This window comes from Podarcis cretensis, assembly GCF_951804945.1.
Source record: "Podarcis cretensis genome assembly, chromosome: 4".
NCBI lineage: Eukaryota > Metazoa > Chordata > Lepidosauria > Squamata > Lacertidae > Podarcis > Podarcis cretensis.
This window is the reverse complement of record NC_137173.1, coordinates 2,861,748-2,881,218: the sequence shown is the minus strand read 5'-3', so window position 1 is coordinate 2,881,218 and position 19,471 is coordinate 2,861,748. Positions and strand designations below refer to the sequence as shown.

Here is a 19,471-nt window from a genome sequence, read left to right as displayed (position 1 = left end):
ATCCTTGACATATGTTTAAGATAAAAATTCAAGATTAACCATCTGTTTTGGAAGGCAATAGGGCAAGGAGGGCAAGAGGTGAGCTGGTAATTAAGGTTCCTTGTTGAGACACATGTAAGATATATTACTACTTATTTGTCATTTATAGATAGAAGAATATATAGCTTTTTGATTCCCATAAAAGGACAGAAGGAAATGGGTGTATCTTTTATGATTGGTTCTAGCAAACAGCCAATAGGAATTTCAACCAGGCTGATTGGACAGAGGCAGCCACAGGAGGAGCAAGGGGGCTGGATTAAGGAAATATAAGTGCTGGCCAGAATGGCAGGAGGCCAGGCCAGAGCTTGGTAACCATATACCACTGTGCCTCATATTTATTTGTCTGATAAATAAATTATTATTTTAATTTCTCTATTGCTGCGTTGAATATTTCATTCCAGCTAAGCGTTAACCACAAGCAGGGTGCTACAACCTTACTTATTTTCTCAGTTTGTACACCTTTGTAGCCTTGGCTTGCTGTAGCAGGCCTCATCTGTTGTTTACCTGTACACAGCTGTATTCTTTTTAACTGTCACCTTACTTATTTTCGCATTTCTGTACACCTTTGTAGCCTTGGCTTTTGAAGCAGGTGCATCTGTCCATTACCTGTACACCTTGTCTCATTCCCCACCCCCCCACCCCGCAGTTTGCAGCCATGGCAACTTGAACCCTTGTAGTGCAGTTTTTCTCATTTCGAGTCTCTATTTTGTCATGTAGCCCCTTTTTGCGCATTAATCCAAGCAAGAGGGACTGGGGGGGCCTCATGACCCCTGGGGAGCCTGGCTCCAAACGGCCAGTGAACATGTGAACAGAGTACAGTTGCTGCATGTGGCAATGAAGATGAAGGTGTATGTGACGTGGAATGAGGGTGGCACGTGAAGAATGGGATGTTGGGAATGGAAAAGGCGAGGCTCTTGGCAGCAGCAACTGCAGTAGGAGCCCCGACATTGTGAGGACGTGGGGGAACTTGGAACCCCAGGAGAAAAAGGGGAGAGACTGGGATGCAACCAGTATGGAGGCTGGGGGCAGAGATTTGGAATGCTTTGCAGAAAAAGAAATTGATGGAAAAGAGAATGTGTACACCTTGAAGGCAATGTTTATCTTCTACACAGATTTGAGGTTTGCTTTCACAACCCTCCATGCCTGTATTGCAGAGAACATCTGAAAGGTAACTCCATTGTCCAAACAGAACACCGTAGAGCGGAGTTGGCAGCCCGCCAAGCTGGCCACCACGGGAGCATGAGATGATGAGAGGAGTCTGAAGGTGGCTCTGGTTATTGGAGGGAGTGGAGAAAGCTAGCACTCCAGAGATTGTGTTGAAATAGACAGAGGCTCAGCAAGAATACTGATTGCAAAGTATTGGAAGACACAGGATTTACCCACACTGGAAGAATGGCAGATGAAAGTGATGGACTACATGGAATTGGCAGAAATGACTGGCAGAATCCGTGACCAGGGAGAAGAGTCGGTGGAAGAAGACTGGAAGAAATTTAAAGACTACTTGCAGAAATACTATAAAATTAAGGAAAGTTAAAATGATGTCGGATGGAAAATAAGTGGTATTGGTAAAAAGATTTTTAAGAATATGCAAGTATGGTTTGATAACGGTTAAAAATACATATTTACAATAGGTTAAGATACTGAGTTATGACAAAAGATAGAGGGTAAGGATTTGCTGAAAGCATGTTTAAACGGGAATACAAAAGGGGAGGTGTGAGGAGGTCAAAGAATTAAGGAAATGAGATCAAGGATTATTGAAAGATGGAGTTAATTTTAAATTTTCTTTGTTTTCTTTTTTCTATTTAGTTATTTTTTTTCCTTTTCGATATATTCTTTCTATGTGTGGTTTTTCTTTAGTTTGTTAACTTTTCCTATTCTGTAAACTTATGATCTTTGTAAACTTTATTTTGTAATTCTATGTTTGTGTTTAAAACTTTAATAAATATTTTTTTTTTTTTAAAGAAATAGACAGAGGCTCTCCCAATTTTCCTGCCTAGAATTCGTTGTTACCCAAAGGGAACACTGAAATTGTCACCCTTTGAATGAGCACATCGCTGGGGTAACGCCATCATCCAAACGGAACACCGTGGAGCCGAGTTGGCAGCTCTAAGAAACTGATGATTTTGTATGATGCCGTCCCCCACTGGGACAGAAGGACAGCTAATACATAAATCATGAAGATACAGCTCATAAACTAGAACATAAATTGAAACATTGCTACACGTAACACAGGTTCCCAACATCCATACTAACACAATGTAACAGATCACGGTGAGAATCAAAGTTTCGTTAGCAATGCATGTTTAGGCTAAATAAACAGGAATCAAGGAGGAATTAACAAACCCCGGTGGTAATAAACCCAGCAGTAAAAGGAAAGACAGGCATTTTACCACATCCATGTGAACTCTGTTCCTGGCCCTGAGATCTACCTAAAGATTAACAGAAGCTACATCAAAGCTACCTCCCTATTTTTATGTACCCAGGAGCCCTGGTAAGCAACTGGTCTGTGTTAGAATGCTTTACACGTGACTGACAGACATAGAGAAAATGGGGCAGAGATGCAGAGGCTTGTGGGATCGATCAGAAATCAAGTCAATGACCCAAACCCAGTCAAAGCGATGCGTTCACCATTGACACAGTAGCTTGCTTCATTTTTCATAATTCCTCATAGCAATCCCACATGACCAGACACCTACACCCAAAGTTCTCAGAATGGTTTCAACATAAAATCACAATATGAAAACACAAAACACAAACCCCAAAACCTGTAACCCCCACCTCCCCACCACATTTTAAAAGAGAGTTAGATGTCAATCAGCCAAAGGCCTGGTTAAAGAGGTGCGTTTTTCCCTGGCGCTTAAAGCTGCAGAATGAAGGTTTTTTCCACTCGTTATATGATTTTTTTGATGGGAACAGAGATTGGAGCTATTACTGAAGCTTTTTCCACATTCCACACACTGATAGGGTTTCTCCCCTGTATGAATTCTTTGGAGGGAAGCGAGAGGAGCTAAAGCTGAAACGCTTTCCGCATTCCACACACTGATACGCCACATCTCCCCATTCGTGCTGGGTGGATTCCAGCAACAGTTTTAACAATTTACATATTCAATAAAATTGGCCATATGTTATAAAAGGAATATGGATTGTGTTCCCTCACCTTCTTGATTTCCCCTGGCAAACAAAATTTAAGATACTGAAACTGTGGAGCCCAGAATTGAACACAGTATTCTGGGTGGGGCCTGACCAAGGCAGAAGAAAGTGGTACTATTCCTGCCCTTGATCTGATTCTGCATTCTGCCACATTGGCCTCCGCTCCCCTTTTGGTGTCGTCTGCAAATGGGATGAGCATCCCCTCCGTTCCTTCCTCCAAGTCATTTATAAAGACGTTGAACAACAATGGGCCCAGGACAGAACCCTGCAGCACCCCTCTTGTCACTTTTCCCCAGGATGAGGAGGAACCATGGAGGAGTCCTCTTTGGGTTCAGTCAGTCAAATCCACCTAACAGTTACCAAGTTCAGCCTCATTTTACCAGCTTCCTCACATAAATATCACGGGGGACTTTGTCAAAAACCTTACTGAAATGGAGATGCATTATTTCCACAGCAGTCCCCTTAGAAACAGTCTGTAACTCCATCCAAAAAAAGAAAAAGAAAAAAGAGAGATTTCTCTGGCTTGACTTGTTTTTGACAAAGCCATGCTTTCAACCTGTCTGTTTATGTTGTGAATCACCATGAAATCTTCAGATGACGGGTACATGAATTTTAAAATGATAATAATAATAAGGATTTTGCCAACTGGAACATGTGCAAAAGAAGGCGACCAAGATGGTTTTGTTTTATTAGTGCATTTATTTGACTTCTATAGCGCCCTATAGCAGGGGTGCCAACTTGAATAAAATATAGGAGGGGTTTAGTAAGCCCCGCCTCGGTTAAAGAGTCACAGGATGCGGTGCAAGCATGCCATTTGAATGGCTGTTCCTATGAACTGGGGGGGTGGCCCCCTCAAATATCTTTTTGGGGGGCAAAGACCCCTCAGACTCTAAGAGCTGGCTCCCATTCCCTACACTCACAGGTCACAGGACGGTTACAACATAAAATCACACAATGAAAACACAAAACACACAGCCCAAAACCTGTAACCCCCAACTCCCCACCACATTTTAAAAGGGCATTAGATGTCAATTAGCCAAAGGGCTGGTTAAAGAGATGAGCTTTTCACTGGAACTGAAAGCTGTATAATGAAGGGTTTTGCGAAATTTGTATGGATTCTTTGATGGGAAGTGAGATTATAGCTCCTCCTGAAGCTCTTTCCACATTCCACGCACTGAAAGGGTTTCTCACCTGTATGAATTCTGTGATGGGAAGTGAGAGAGGAGCACTGACTGAAGCTCTTTCCACATTCCATGCACTGATAGGGTTTCTCCCCTGTATGAATTCTTTGATGGGAAGCAAGACTGGAGCTATCAGTGAAGTTCTTTCCACACTCCATACACTGATATGGTTTCTCTCCTGTATGAATTCTCTGGTGCTTAGTGAGATCAGAGCTTGTACTGAAGCTCTTTCCACATTCCCCACACTGATAGGGTTTCTCCCCTGTATGAATTCTTTGATGGGAAGTGAGATGGGAGCTCTGACTGAAGCTTTTTCCACATTCTGCACACTGATAGGGTTTCTCCCCTGTATGAATTCTTTCATGCTTAGTGAGATGGGAACTTTTCCTGAAGCTTTTTCCACATTCTGCACACTGATAGGGTTTCTCCCCTGTATGAATTCTTTCATGCTTAGTGAGATGGGAACTTTTCCTGAAGCTTTTTCCACATTCTGGACACTGATAGGGTTTCTCCCCTGTATGAATTCTTTCATGCTTAGTGAGATTGACTCTCTGACTGAAACTCTTTCCACATTCAAAGCACTGATAGGGTTTCTCCCCTGTATGAATTCTGTGATGGGAAGTGAGAGAGGAGCACTGACTGAAGCTCTTTCCACATTCCATGCACTGATAGGGTTTCTCCCCTGTATGAATTCTTTGATGGGAAGTGAGATTGTGGCTGTGACTGAAGCTCTTTCCACATTCCACACACTGATAGGGTTTCTCCCCTGTGTGAATTCTCTGATGGGAAGCGAGATGGGAGCTCTTCCTGAAGTTCTTTCCACATTCCATGCACTGATATGGTTTCTTCCCAATGGGATTTCTTTGACGGGAAGTGGAATAGGAACTTTTCCCACGATCAAGATATTTAATCAGGTTCTCCATTGTGGGGATTTTGTCATGGTCACCCGTGTTCTTGATTTCCAGTCCATCACTATCTGCAATGAAGAGTAATGGATTAGCGCCTCAGGGAGAAATTAAGGAAGAATACTTGTTAACTCTGGTAATAGAGGAATAACACAAGTGGGTTAGATGGATGTTTTTCTGAAGGGTTGGGTGCATTAATTAACGGGGATCAACCGACATCCTTAGGGGAACCTGTGATTCTATAAGCTACTTTAACTTCCCTAACAACTCTGAAATTTACAGTTAAAATGGCCTGGGGAGTTCAGACCAGACAGATCCTTGTTTAGAAGTTGCAATATTGTAATCCCAGGAGTCTTAAGGGGGCGCTGTTGAGTTCTGTGAAAATATATGAGGTTCATCACAGAGCGCTGTTTTGAATTTAAAAACAGATGATTATGATTCTAAAGGGATCCTTACCAAGAGTGGCCACGATCCCATGATTCTCCTCCATGACATCTTTATGCAGAGCTCTCTGGTCAGGATCCAGCAACGCCCACTCCTCGTCCGTGAAATAAACAGCGACATCTTCAAAGCACACTGGACCCTGAAAGAAAAAAGGGAAATGTCCTCCTCTGAGACAACACTGTTGTTCACCAAAACTCCTTGAGCTAGGACATTGTTCCACCCCTTAGCCTCTGTCCCCACAAGGCAGCTTCCCCTGACCTGATCTGGATCCACAGCTGCTGCTTCCCTTCTAGCCCCATGAAAAGGCGGATCAGGAGGTCTTGCTGGCATCCTTCTGCCATCTGCAAGAGAAAAAAGGTAAGGGGGAGGCCCAGAGTGCCTTCTTGTCTCACAGGTAAATCAGTGCATCTCAATCTACACAGGGGCCTTTGAGAAAGTCTTGCCTGCTGAGTGCATTTGGATATTTGGGTGCATTTCAGATATTAGTTGTGAAAAAAATATATCTCCCCTCCTCTGGGCTCTTGGTACCAACTATCTCCCCCAACAAAATATGGAAAAAAAACCCACAGATGAGTTGGGAAAACCAGCAGAATGAGACTAAACTAAACTAAATGAGATTTTAATATTTTATTTTATTTTTTAAATTTATTAAGGTTTCAACAGATTTATAATAACAAACAAGACAAAACAACACAACAAACAATAAACAATAAAAAACACAAAAACCAAACGAAAATATATAAGTTCAACTCTTAGTTTCATATAACTTACTTTCCTGACTTCCTTACATCTCCCTTTTCTGTATTCAAATTTCCAATTTAGTTTCAGCAAATTCTTCTTCTATTTTAACTAATTTTAATGTTTCTTAATTTCTTTTAAATTAACCACTCCCACTGCTGTCCACTTACGTTCTAATCCCCCATCATTTGATTAATTTAACTATGTTTCTTTATTTGTTACTCATAAAACATCTTTGCACATTCCTTTCAGCTTTGTCACTAATGCCACATTGTCTCACTATCCTGCATCACTTTAACATTCAAATAATTTACAATGTTCTTGCAGATAATCTTTAAATTTCTTCCATTCTTCTTCTGTTTGTTCTTCTCCCATGTCTCGGATTCTGCCAGTCATTTCTGCCAGTTCCATGTAGTCTATCAATTGCATCTGCCATTCTTCCAAGGTGGGCAAATCTTGTGTCTTCCAATACTTAGCGATAAGTATTCTTGCTGCTGTTGTTGCATACATAAATAAGGTTCTATCCTTCTTTAACACCTTCTGGCCAACAATGCCCAAGAGGAAGGCCTCTGGTTTCTTAAGGAAGGTATACTTAAATACCTTTTTCAGTTCATTATAGATCATTTTCCAGAAAGCCTTTACCTTTGGGCTCGTCCACCAGAGGTGAAAGAATGTTCCCTCAGTTTCCTTACATTTCCAACACTTATTATCAGGCAAATGATATATCTTTGCAAGCTTGACTGGTGTCATGTACCACCTGTAAATCATTTTCATAATATTTTCTTTCAAGGCATTACATGCCGTAAATTTCATACCAGTGGTCCATAACCGTTCCCAGTCAGCAAACATAATGTTATAACCAATGTCTTGTGCCCACTTAATCATAGCTGATTTGACCGTTTCATCCTGAGTGTTCCATTTTAACAGCAAGTTGTACATTCTTGACAGTACCTTAGTTTTAGGTTCTAACAATTCCGTTTCTAATTTCGATTTTTCCACCTGGAAACCTAGTTTCTTGTCCATATTAAAGACCTCTCTAATTTGGTAATAATGTAACCAGTCTCGCACTTTGTCTTTTAATTTCTCAAAACTCTGCAATCTCCATGTATCTCCATCATGTTCTAATATCTCCCAATATTTTGGCCATTTGGCCTCCATATTGAGTCTTTTCCGAGCCTTAGCTTCCATAGGTGACAACCATCTTGGGGTCTTGTTTTCTAATAAATCTTTATATCTTGTCCAGACATTAAAAACTGCTTTCCTGACAATATGGTTCTTAAATGCTTTATGAGCCCTAACCTTGTCATACCACAGATATGCATGCCACCCAAACGCATTGTTGAACCCTTCCAAATCCAGAATGTCAGTGTTTTCAAGAAGTAGCCAGTCCTTTATCCAGCAGAAAGCTGCTGATTCATAATATAACTTCATGTCTGGCAGGGCAAACCCCCCTCTTTCTTTAGCATCAGTCAGTATTTTAAATTTTATTCTGGGCTTTTTGTCCTGCCAGACAAATTTAGAAATATCTATCTGCCACCTCTTGAAACAGTCCATTCTGTCCACAATCTGCAAGGTCTGAAACAAAAACAATATTTTTGGCTATACTTTCATCTTTATAGCAGCAATTCGGCCCAACAAGGAGAGCTTCAAATTTGACCATATTTCTAGATCTTTTTTTACCTCTGACCAACATTTTTCATAATTGTCTTTAAATAAGTTCAGGTTTTTGGCTGTCATATTTATCCCTAGGTATTTCACTTTCTTCACGACATTTAAATCTGTCTCTTTCTGAAGCTTTTCTATTTCCATTACAGTCATATTTTTCTCCAATACTTTAGTTTTCTGCTTATTTAATTTAAATCCTGCCACCTGACCAAACTCCTGAATCAATTCTAAAACTCTTTTCGTACTAGATTCTGGCTCCTGCAACGTCAAAACCAGGTCATCTGCAAAGGCTTTAAGTTTATATTGTTTGGCTCCAACCTGAACACCTTTAACCAACTGGTCCCTCCTAATCATATTCAAGAGCACCTCCAGGACCGAAATGAATAACAATGGAGAGATAGGGCACCCCTGTCGTGTTCCTTTTTCAATTTTAATCTCTTCTGACACCACATTATTAACTATCAATTTTGCTTTTTGTTCCGAATAGATTGCTTCTATACTATTTTCAAACCCTCGTCCCACACCCATTCCCTTAAGATTTTTTTTCATAAAATTCCAAGAAATATTGTCAAAGGCCTTCTCCGCATCAATAAAAATTAACACTGCATTTGTATTTGTGTTCGTCTGCAGTAACTCCAATATATCAATAATGTTCCTTGTGTTATCAGACAAATGTCTACCTGGAAGAAAGCCTGCCTGATCTTTGGGTATTACTTCATTTAACACTCTTTTCAATCTGTTGGCTAAAATATCTGCAAAAATTTTGTAATCCACATTTAGCAGGGATATGGGACGGTAGTTTTTAAGTTGTGTCTTTTCAGCTTCGGATTTTGGTATAAGTGTGATGAAAGCTTCTTTCCACGACTCCGGTGCCTTCTTCCCCTCCATAATCTCATTGCACACCTCCTTTAGTGGTTGAGTTGAGGTAATAGTCTTTCAAAGTCTTGTAGTACTTGGAGGTTAACCCGTCTGGCCCTGGAGACTTGCCCAATTGCATATTCTGAATGGCACCTTCAATCTCCTGTTCCATTATCTCATAGTTCAATATTGTCTTATTTTCTTGAGATAGTTTTTGTAATCCATTAGCTCTTAAAAAGTGGTCTATATCAGACTCTTTCTGCGGCCCCTGTGTATAAAGTTGTTTGAAGTATCTCTGGAAGCACTTTCTAATCTCCACAGGATTCTGTATATTTCTCCCTTCTATCTCAAGGTTGGTTACCGTATTCAGCTTCTGTCTTTTTTTCAACTGCCATGCCAGCAGTTTTCCACATTTATTTGCCGATTCAAAAGTTTTTTGCCTCATTTGCTTAATTTTCCATTCAACTTCTTTATTTACTAGTTTCATATATTGTACTTGATATAGTTTAATTTCTCTCAAGATCTCCTGTGACTTTGGTTTCGATCTTAACTTTTTCTCTCCTTCTTTTATCTTTTCCAAGATTTTGTCTTTTTTCTCATTTTGAGCTCTCCTCTTTATTGCATTCTGCTGTATCAGAAACCCCCTCATAACTGCTTTACTTGCGTCCCAGATTATTCTTTTTTCCACTGTGGTTTTCAGATTTACATCAAAATAGTCCTCCAAATTTTTTTGGGCCTTCTTAACAATCTCTTGATCTCTTAATAAGGTGTCATTCATCCTCCATCTGAAGGAACCAGTCGTAGTTAGTCTCATTTCCATCTTTACTGCGTTGTGGTCGGAGCAGGTTTTTGGGCAGATTTCCACTTTTCTAGTCTTCGGTGCCAGTCCTCTAGTTATCCACATTTGGTCAATTCTTGTCCATGTCATTTTAGCTTCAGAAAAGAAAGTCCCTTCCCTTCCTAGGGGGTTTTTTGTTCTCCAGATGTCAATCAAGTCCATATTGTCAGTTAGTTCAAAAAAGGTCTTTGGTAGTCTGCCCTCTTTTGTTATATTTTGGCTTTGCGCTTTATCCATGTTCGTAGATACCACCCCATTCATGTCTCCCATCATAATGATGTTATTGTAGTCAATGTACTCCAGCATTGTCTCATGCAACTTCTTGTAAAATTCCGACTTCCCCTCATTCGGTGCATAAATTCCCAAGATCAAAATTTTTTCACCTTGTACTTGGATTTCAATTGCCAAAGTTCTTCCATGTTCATCTTTAAAAAGAAATTTTGGTGACAGGCTTTCTCTTGCATAGATAACAACTCCTCTCTTCTTCACTCTGTCAGAAGAGATAAATTCTTGGCCCAATCTCTTATTAATTAAAACTTTCCTGTGAAGCCTAGTCACGTGTGTTTCCTGTAAACAAATTAAATCTAATTGTTCCTTTTTTAATAAATGAAATACCTTTTTCCTTTTCTTCGGGGAGTTACAGCCATGAATGTTCCAGCTTAGCAGTTGCAGAGACATGTTGAAGTGGTTTTATTCTCCCTTTGGCGGTGGTGTCACTTTCTCAGGGTCCACAGATCCCGAAGGTGTGGGTACAGAACTTAATGGTCCAGGTCCTAAGGCTCCTAGTTCACCTTCAATCCCTTTCTGAAGGTCTTCTCCGTAGTCGCAATTTTAATATTTTAATGTTTCAATATTTTAATGTTGTATTTTAATTTTGTTTTTAAGTTGTAATCATTCAACTTGTTTTTATTATTGCTTGTTAGCCGCCCTGAGCCCGGCCTTGGCTGGAGAGGGCGGGGTATAAATAAAAATTATTATTATTATTATTATTATTATTATTAAACAGAGAAAAAACTCCTTCCTCCTTACCCAGTGGCCTCTCTCTGGTGTCCAACGGAGGCCTCTCTGCCTCACAGGAATCCAAGTCCATTTCTGCAAAGAGATCCTTTCCCTGAGAAAGAAACAAGGATTCAAAACAGAGAATGGGGAGAAGGATTATAAAATGAATGTCAGGGCCAAAAATCTGAAGGGTGTTAGATCTCATTACATGGATGCCTTGCAGAAAAAGAATAGGCCATCAGCAGACAATTATGGGATGTTCTCTGTCCTGTTTGGAGCCCCTTGGGAGTATCCAGAGGAAAGTCTCTCTCACCTGCTTTTTCTCTGCCTGCTTTCTCTCCTCTGCCTGACTCAGGAGGAAACCTTCGGCCAGGGCCACCGCCTGCGAACTGGTCTCTGCTCCACAGTCCCTCACCCAGCTCTCCATCTCCAGTGGAAGGACAGCCAGGAACTGCTCCAAGATCACCAGGTCCAGCATCTCAGCTTTCGTGTGCCTTTCTGGCTTCAGCCACTGGTGGCAAAAGTGGTAGAGTCGGCTGCAAACCTCTTGGGGTCCTTTGGCCTCCTGGCAGCAGAACTGCCTCAACTGCTGGCTCTGCACCTCTGAGTGGAGGGTGTCCTCCTCACCCAGGATCTTCTGCACAGAGTTTTCCCAGAATCCCCCACTGCTCCCAGTTTGGATGGCATGGCCTCTTCCTGTTCCAGGGCCAGCTGAGTCTCGCTCATCCATCTGTGCTCTCAGGAAGCCTCTAAGAGATCGGAAGGAACCCTTTGGTCTTCTGCCAAGTTCTGTCCGTCTTAATGAGAAGCTCTAGCAAATCCTACAAAGCAAATACATTTTTCAGTTACAAAAGTTGTCTAATATCAGGAGAAGAAAAAGGTTCCCTGAGCAAGCATGGATGAGTCTTGGAGGGAACCAGGGCTGGACTGCACCACAGCCCAAACCATGAGCTATCTTATTTATTTAAATTTCTATAACACTTTATATTTTAAAGAGAAATCTCAAAGTTGTTTACAGCATATTAAATATGTGGGGATAATTAGGGAGGCAGAAGAGGATATATTATTGAATGATATCCTTCCTAATATGCACTAGCAAGTTCCATATTCTAGCAGAGTTCCATACATCCCCCTTTTTTAGATTATGCAGCGATCAGCTTGTTGCTGACTCATCTGATTCCTTCCTGGTAAAATCCCTTCCAATCCCTCTTAAATGAATAAGCACAATAATCTGATTCACGTTAATATAAAAGTAGTTTACTCACAGATTCATTCACATTCACAGACATATCCCTGAAGGTTACATAACAACTAGAACTATTCCATAAAGAAGTTAGTCCCAATTGACTGCAACTAAGGAGTCATTTCTCCAAACGCACAGCAACATACAAAATGGAGAAGACACACTGATCAGAACATGGAGGCTGTGTGCTCCTCCATGCTAGTACAACAGACTGCACCCTCTTCAAGTCACATGTAGTGGAAGTCTGTCCCTGCTCTGGAGGAAACAGGAAGTCACAAAATCAATAAAACAGAAATAAAACCATCTGAAGAAAGTCAATTATATAGTCGATAGTCAAAGCAACATAACAGAAAACAATTATTATCTTAAAGATTGCAAAATAAAACATTACAAAGGAGGTCAACTACAGAATACATATTTAACACAGTAGGGCAGGGTGAGTCTGGGCCTCACCCCCTAGGCCAGGTGGAAAGGGCCTTTTTAAAAAGGAGAAGAAAGAGGAGGAGGAGGAAGAGGAGGAGGAGAAAGAGGAGGAAGAAGAAAGAGGAGGAGGAGGAAGAGGCAGCCTCTAGCTCTCCTAGAAGAAAGATTGCAATGCAAAATGTGGAGGCAACGGAAGGGATTTCTGGGAGATGAATCAGCCTGGTTGCTCCTGCCTTCCAGTCAATGCATGAAGTCAGAACTGACTGACAAGGAAGTCATTTGTATCTTGTGGGAAATGGATGTTTGGCTCTAGTGGGGGTCCTCACCTGGGGGTCCTCAGGAGTTGCTCCCCCCCCCCCGCTTCTGTCTCCTTTTCTTGCACTTGGACTCTCTGCCACTCTCAGGACAGACTCCTCAGGTGGGGTCCCTTTTTCTGTGGTCTGAGGGCCAGGTATGCACCTAGTCAACCTCCTGAGGGCCAAGTGGGCCGGGGCCAAATACCTCTCCCTTGAAATTTAGGCAGGTAACTTATTATGATTATTCTATTAGATAGCTTAACCCTGGAAGCTCAGTGAGTAGCAGCGCCCATTTCTGGTTGCTTTGCCAGCAACAATCCCTTTGGGACAGAGAGGATGTGGTCCTGGGATGCCCTGCTCTGGGTGCGAGGGGATTGCTGCAGTGGCCTCCGTGGGGAGCTGCCCTGGGAGACACTGGGAAACTGGTCCGCAATGCAGCAGCCAGACTCTGGGCTGGGATCCCTCTCTTTATCCCTGGCCTTTCTCTCCCACCTTTTTCTTGGGGGGGGGCCTAGTCCACCTTCTCGTCCAGCTTTGGAAAACCATTTGCAGATGTTTCCTCTGTTGTGCAATGAGGCTGAGCGACGTCACACAGAGTTAAAGTCCCAGGGACTCCTTTGTTTAAAGAAGGGAGATTTCGTGGGAGTCAGGGATCCTCTGATCTGCAGGAAGGAGAGCGTGGCAGACCTGGCCCCTCCCTGGCAGGACCCTCTCCTCCTCCCTGACTTGGGGTCCCCCCCCTGCAGGAGCAGATCAGGCCCCCCAGGCCCCCTCCCCTGCTGCAGCCCTGGGACCCCCACCAGATCCCAGAGAGAGAGAGAGAGAGGAGACTCACCAGATCCCAGGAGAGATCCCAAAGCAAGGAAAGGACTGGGGAGGGAGGGGCCTTGGCTCTGGAGGACCTGCCCCCCTTGCTTCCTGGCCTCTCTAGGAAGGCAGCTCTGTTCCTTTAACCCTTGCCAAGCCCAGCGTGCCCACCTCTCCCCTCCGCCTTTTCTTTCTTTCCCACTTCCAGAGATGCTTTTGGGGGGACGCCCCCCCCCACTTTCCTTTCCTTCTAGCGCAGTGATGGCGAACCTTTTACAAACCCAAACACATTTATTTTATCGCAAAGGGACTCAGTCTGATCCTCCTCTTTCTTTTTTTGATGGAACCCCTTATATGGGATCCTGTATATAAATTTTCCTTCAGGCCTTTTGCTGGCCCATATAGGACCAGCATGGATAGCTGACCCTGGTGAATATTTGATGTTTCATCCCCTTCTGGTCTTGATTTGTGACTCGCCAGTAAAATAAGGCTGCATTTTAAGCTATCTTTTAAGCTATATTTTAATCATTTTTTTTTTGCCTTTTTAAACTGTATTTTATATTTGGTGTTAGCCACCCTGAGCCCGTTCTTGGCCGGGGTATAAATAAAAATCTTCTTCTTCTTCTTCTTTGCAACAAATAAAGACACACAGAACTCCCTCTCTGCAATGCAATCTGAAATTTGGGTTTCCTGAAGGTCCTAAGGACTTGGCCAACCTAATATTAAGTAAATAAGGTAAGCCAAAGGTTCTCTCCATATGAACCATCCTCTAGTCTGTTTCTCAATTTGTACTGTATTATTTTATGTAGTGTGCCTTGCCATTGTTTTACTGATTATAGTTTATTGTATTATTTACTGTAACTATTGTGTGGACTTCTGTTTAAACTTTTATATGTTGATATTATTATTTTATACTATTCTAATAATTGTTGAATGTTACTTTTTGATGTCGGTTGCTTATTTAAAAGTTTTATTATCTCATTTTTGTATTGCATTAGATTGTTATAAGATGTACATTTTTTGTTTCTTCAGCTTGTAAACCGCCTTGAGTATTGTAAGGTAGAAAGACGGTATACAAATAAAAAATGATGATGAACCTCGTGGGACTTTGAGCTGCTTCCGGATCCAGCCGAGGTCTAGAAGCTTCAGCTGGTGCAGAATGCTGCAGCACGATTGCTGCCAAAGCGAGGCCTTCTCGGCATATGACCCTTTGGCTCAGAGGGCATCACTGGTTGCCCATTGGCTACCAGGACCAGTTCAAGGCCTTTCCATTCTCATAGGGAACAGTTTACCCATGAGATCCCCTCCTTACCCCACAGGCAGACACTTGACCGCTTCAACTACAGGTGCCACGCAAGACCTCCATTGTTTAGTATGGCAGCACAGACCCTTTGGAACTCCCTGCCACTTGAGATCAAGCAGGCACCTCCCTCCCACCTTTTTGGGGAACCTGCTAAAAACATGCCTGTGCAGCTGCTTAGAAAATTGAGGTGAATATCAGCATTTTAACTTAGCTTAATCGTAGTTACTGAAAACCAGACTTTTTCAATTTATTCACATATACATAGGAGGTTGGCTGCTCTCTCCTCAATATTTAGCTATCACAAACTCAGCAACGGTAACAAAGTTGAATGCTGCAAAGTGGACCATGAAGTCTCCTGCCTGATGTCAAGTGGCAGGGAGTTCCAAAGTACACTTGCTGCCACACCAAAAGATCCATCTTTAAAGTTGGAGGTTCCTACAGGGCAGGGCTGGCAGGTTGCACACTCAGTGGCCCAGTATTAGTGCTTTCTAAACATAAGCATATCATTTCCTCTTCCAGAAATGCTTAATTCTGAATTCAAAGGACACGGAAGTCTTTACAGACAGAGATGACAAGACAGCTTTCCAGATTAGTTAGCTGGGAGTGAGACAGTTGGCAGAGTGGCACTGGGCTTGCTAAGATGCCAGCTACTACAGGAATTGCTTTCTTGAGCCTTTTTAGCACTGCAATACCATTTCTTTAAAAAATAAAAAAGGTTGATTTTTAAGTCATGGCAGAGTGTGAGCAAATACTCCACATCTGCCAAGCTTTCAGGAGCAGGACTAAGGGGTGAAATGAAGCCAAAATATAATTTTAAATAAAGAAATGGTTACAACAGTAAACAACAAATAACATGTCCTGATGAAATTGCAGACTTTCTTCCTGCCATGTGTTACAAGTTTCATTTGATTACTCTAAAAGAACACGCCACCTTTTCCCATGAGTGCTGGGTGGATTCCGGCAACAGTCTTAACAATTTATATATTCAATAAACTTTGGCCACGTGTTATAAAAGGAATATAGATTGTGTTCCCTCACCTTCTTAATTTCCCTTGGCAAACAAAAATTTAAGATACTGAAATTGTGGTGCCCAGAATTGAACACAGTATTCTGGAAACAAAATAAAAAAAATCCTTCCAGTAGCACCTGAGAGACCAACAAATTTTGTTATTTGTATGAGCTTTCGTGTGCATGCACACCTCTTCAGATACCATTTTATTTTTTTCCGACTTCATCCCAGTAATTTATAAAGACGTTGAACAACAACAGGCCCGGGACAGAACCCTGCAGCAACCCAGGATGATGAGGAACCATGGAGGAGTCCTCTTTGGGTTTGGTCAGTCAAATCCACCTAACAGTTACCTCATTCAGCCTCATTTTACCAGCTTCCTCACATAAATGTCGCAGGGGACTTTGTCAAAAGCCTTACTGAAATCGAGATGCACTATTACCAAAGCAGTCCCCTGAGAAACAGTCTGTAACTCCATCCAAAAATAGAAAAAGAAAAAAGAGAGATTTCTCTAGCTTGACTCGTTTTTGAGAAAGCGATGCTTTCAACCAGTATGTTTATGTTGTGAATCACCGTGAAATCTTCAGATGACGGGAAAAGAATTTTAAAATGATAATAATAAGGATATTGACAAGCTGGAACATGTGCAAATGAAGGCAATCAAGATGGTGTTATTTTATTTATGCATTTATTTCATTTCTACAGCACCCTATAGCAGGCGTGCCAACTTGAATAAAATATAGGAGGGGTTTAGTAAGCCCCGCCTCGGTTAAACAGTCACAGGATGCGGTGCAAGCATGCCATTTGAATGGCTGTTCCTATGAGGTGTGGGGGGGTGGTCCCTTCACATATCTTATTGGGGGGCAAAGACCCCTCAGACTCTAAGAGTTGGCTCTTATTCTCTTTACCCACAGGTCTCAGGACAGTTACAACATAAAATCACACAATGAAAACACAAAACACACAGCCCAAAACCTGTAACCCCCACCTCCCCACCACATTTTAAAAGGGCATTAGATGTCAATCAGCCAAAGGCCTGTTTAAAGTCGTGTGTTTTTCTCTAGCGCTGAAAGCTGTAAAATGAAGGGTTTTCTGTGAAGAGATTCAGAACTTACAGGGTTAAGAAGTTCTGAGTGACGTCTCACATTCCTGAGGCGTGGCTAGGTTTCACAGAGGGGAGTGTTTTTCTCTGTGTGTTCTGTTCTGTTTCCGTGTTTTCTGACGGTGAGGCAGCAAAATGAGTGCTCTCTCGCCGGGTGATATATGAGTTGTTTTTCTACACGATTAAAGACTGAAAGAATTACGCACGAACGCCTGAGTGTGTTTGATTTGGTACACACACGCACAGCGACAGTTTTCTACGCTGCGGAAACTCTGCTACAAGTAGCTGACGGAGAGCAGAGCGGCGCAAGGAAGTGTGCCAGGCTACAAATAGCTACGCCAATAGCCATAGGTTATGGAGGTCAGCCAAGCTGTTTGAAGCTGTTGCCAAAGTGTGCCGGTGTGTGTTGAAGACAGCTGAAGAAGACGCTGGAGCCAGCTGGGAGTCCTGCCTAACGTTTGAGGGCAGAGGAGCTCGCTGGGAGGAGCTGGTCTGCTGAGCTGGGTGCCGGAGAGCTGCTGCTGGTTACGTGAGTAAGCTGAGCCCCGGGGGAGAAGATGGCAGATGGCCAGGAGTTAGAAGTTATCCTGTTCGAAAAGCTCACCACCCAGTCATGGCACATCTGGGTTAGAAGAGTGAGGGGTTGGTTTTTGGCTACAGGGCTTTGGAATCCAGCCCAGAAGGAGCCAGCACCCCCCACGCCAGTTGCTGCTGGGACAGACGCTGCAGGCTGTGAGGCTGCTTTGCCGGATAGCCAGCAGAGAATGCAAAGGGAATTTTGCATGTTGAAGTCATGCGTGGACGCTACGCTGTTGCCTCATTTGGAGGGCGTTGAGTCGGCTAGGGCTGCCAGGGAGGTGCTGAGGGGTTTGTGTAAAAGCTCAGCAGGAGGCCAGAGCCCTGAAGAAGTTATGAGGAGCCCAGAAGGGGCTGTAGCCCGTGTCCCTGAAGTCTTAGCCTCAAGGAGCACTGTAGACAAGGTTGGGGGGGCAAAGAATTCCAAAGGCAAGTTTGTAAAGTTTTCCACTGTGTGTGACGGGGAGGAACGCCGTTTCAGAGGGGGCAGAGCTGGCAAAGAGCGCCCATCCAGCAGAAGGGGGGCCAAGCCAGTTGGAAGCCCACATCAGTGTTTTTCCACTCGTCGCTGTTTTGTTTGCAATTCTGCTGAACATCTGCGTCGCTCCTGCCCCCAGAGAGCCAGGGAGGCTGGGCAAGATGCTTCCAAGGTCGCTTCCCATGGGAATTAGCCAGGTTTCCATGGCAGCCAGTCCAGGAGAAGAGGCAGGCGTGGGAAGGCGCAAGGAGTACGTGACTTAGAGAATGAAGACGGTCCTTATCATCTGACGGCCTCAATGGCAAAGTTTGAGGACTACTCCAGTGAGGACAGAGTAATGTGCTGGATTATTGACTCTGGAGCCAGCAGGCACCTGATAACAGCAACACCTGGTGTCGAGATGTGGAACTGCAGAGCTGTTTCAGCTGGGAAAACAGTTGAATTTGCTGATGGGACGCAAAAGCCTTTGTGTAACGTGGCAAATGTTTATGTTTCTGTCATGCAGGCGGAGCTGGAAGTCTACATGGCACCTGGGATGAAACATTGTCTTTTATCTGTCCCTTGTCTCTTACAGGAGGGGTATAAGGTGTGCTTCGAAAACAATGTCTGTACAATTTCCAGAGGGGGGAAGCAACTGGTCAGTGTTGCGAAAGGGCAGAACAACCTCTTTGTTCTGGAAACACCTCTGAAGGGTGAGGGGAATGCTGAGAGGGCACAAGCAAAGTGTGCAACCGTTCCCACTCATGTTTCATGTGTTTGTGTATGGCACAGAAGAACGTCACATGGTTCTTTAGAAGAGATCCAGATGTTGCCAGAGTGCACTAAGGGTTGCAAAATAAAGGAATGTGGCAGATCCCTAAATTGTAGGGCATGCAAAATGGCAAAGGCAAAAGGGTGCAGTTATCCCAGGGTGGAGAGGGTAACTACAAAACCTTTTGAGCTTGTGCACAGACCTTTTTGGGCCCATGCCAAAGCCAAGTCTGGGAGGGGCCAGGTTTTGGGTCACAGGCCTTGGTGCCGGTACCAAAAGCACAACAAAAGCAAGGTGGCCCTAGATTCCAGAAAATGATCTTATGTGGGTATGAACCTGCGACAAAGGGGTGGAGGTTTGCATATCCAGAAGGTGATCAGACCAAGCTTCTGATCAGCAAACATGCTGAGTTCTGTGAGCAGGGTGGTTGGTCAAAGCGCAATACGCGTCCTGACGTTCTCTCAAAATGCCTGTCTGATTCTGAGGAGGAAGGAGAGCCAGAGGCTGAACCTGTTGATGAGAACCAAGTCTCTGACCAGGGTCAAGAACAGGGTTGGGCATCTCCACAGGTAGTTAAAAGAGAGCCCAAGAGTGAGCCTTCGTCTCCTGTTAGCAAAGTACAGAAGGCCCGAAGACGCGCTAGGTCAGAGGGGGAAACTTCCGATG

At 43.2% G+C, this 19,471-nt stretch overlaps 1 protein-coding gene across 1 annotated transcript in view; it reads right to left on the bottom strand.

The window, feature by feature from the left end:
* LOC307214699 (uncharacterized protein) overlaps window positions 1–19,471 on the bottom strand; it is a 96,054-nt gene that overhangs the window by 19,417 nt on the left and 57,166 nt on the right. Inside the window, exons 2-5 of the mRNA XM_079973600.1 lie at window positions 11,131–11,638; window positions 10,848–10,929; window positions 5,978–6,060; window positions 5,732–5,858 (exon numbers count right to left, since the gene is read on the bottom strand). Of these exons, the coding sequence (XP_079829726.1) occupies window positions 5,732–5,858; window positions 5,978–6,060; window positions 10,848–10,929; window positions 11,131–11,547 (709 nt within the window). The 5' untranslated portion in view covers window positions 11,548–11,638. The remainder of the gene's footprint in view (window positions 1–5,731; window positions 5,859–5,977; window positions 6,061–10,847; window positions 10,930–11,130; window positions 11,639–19,471) is intronic.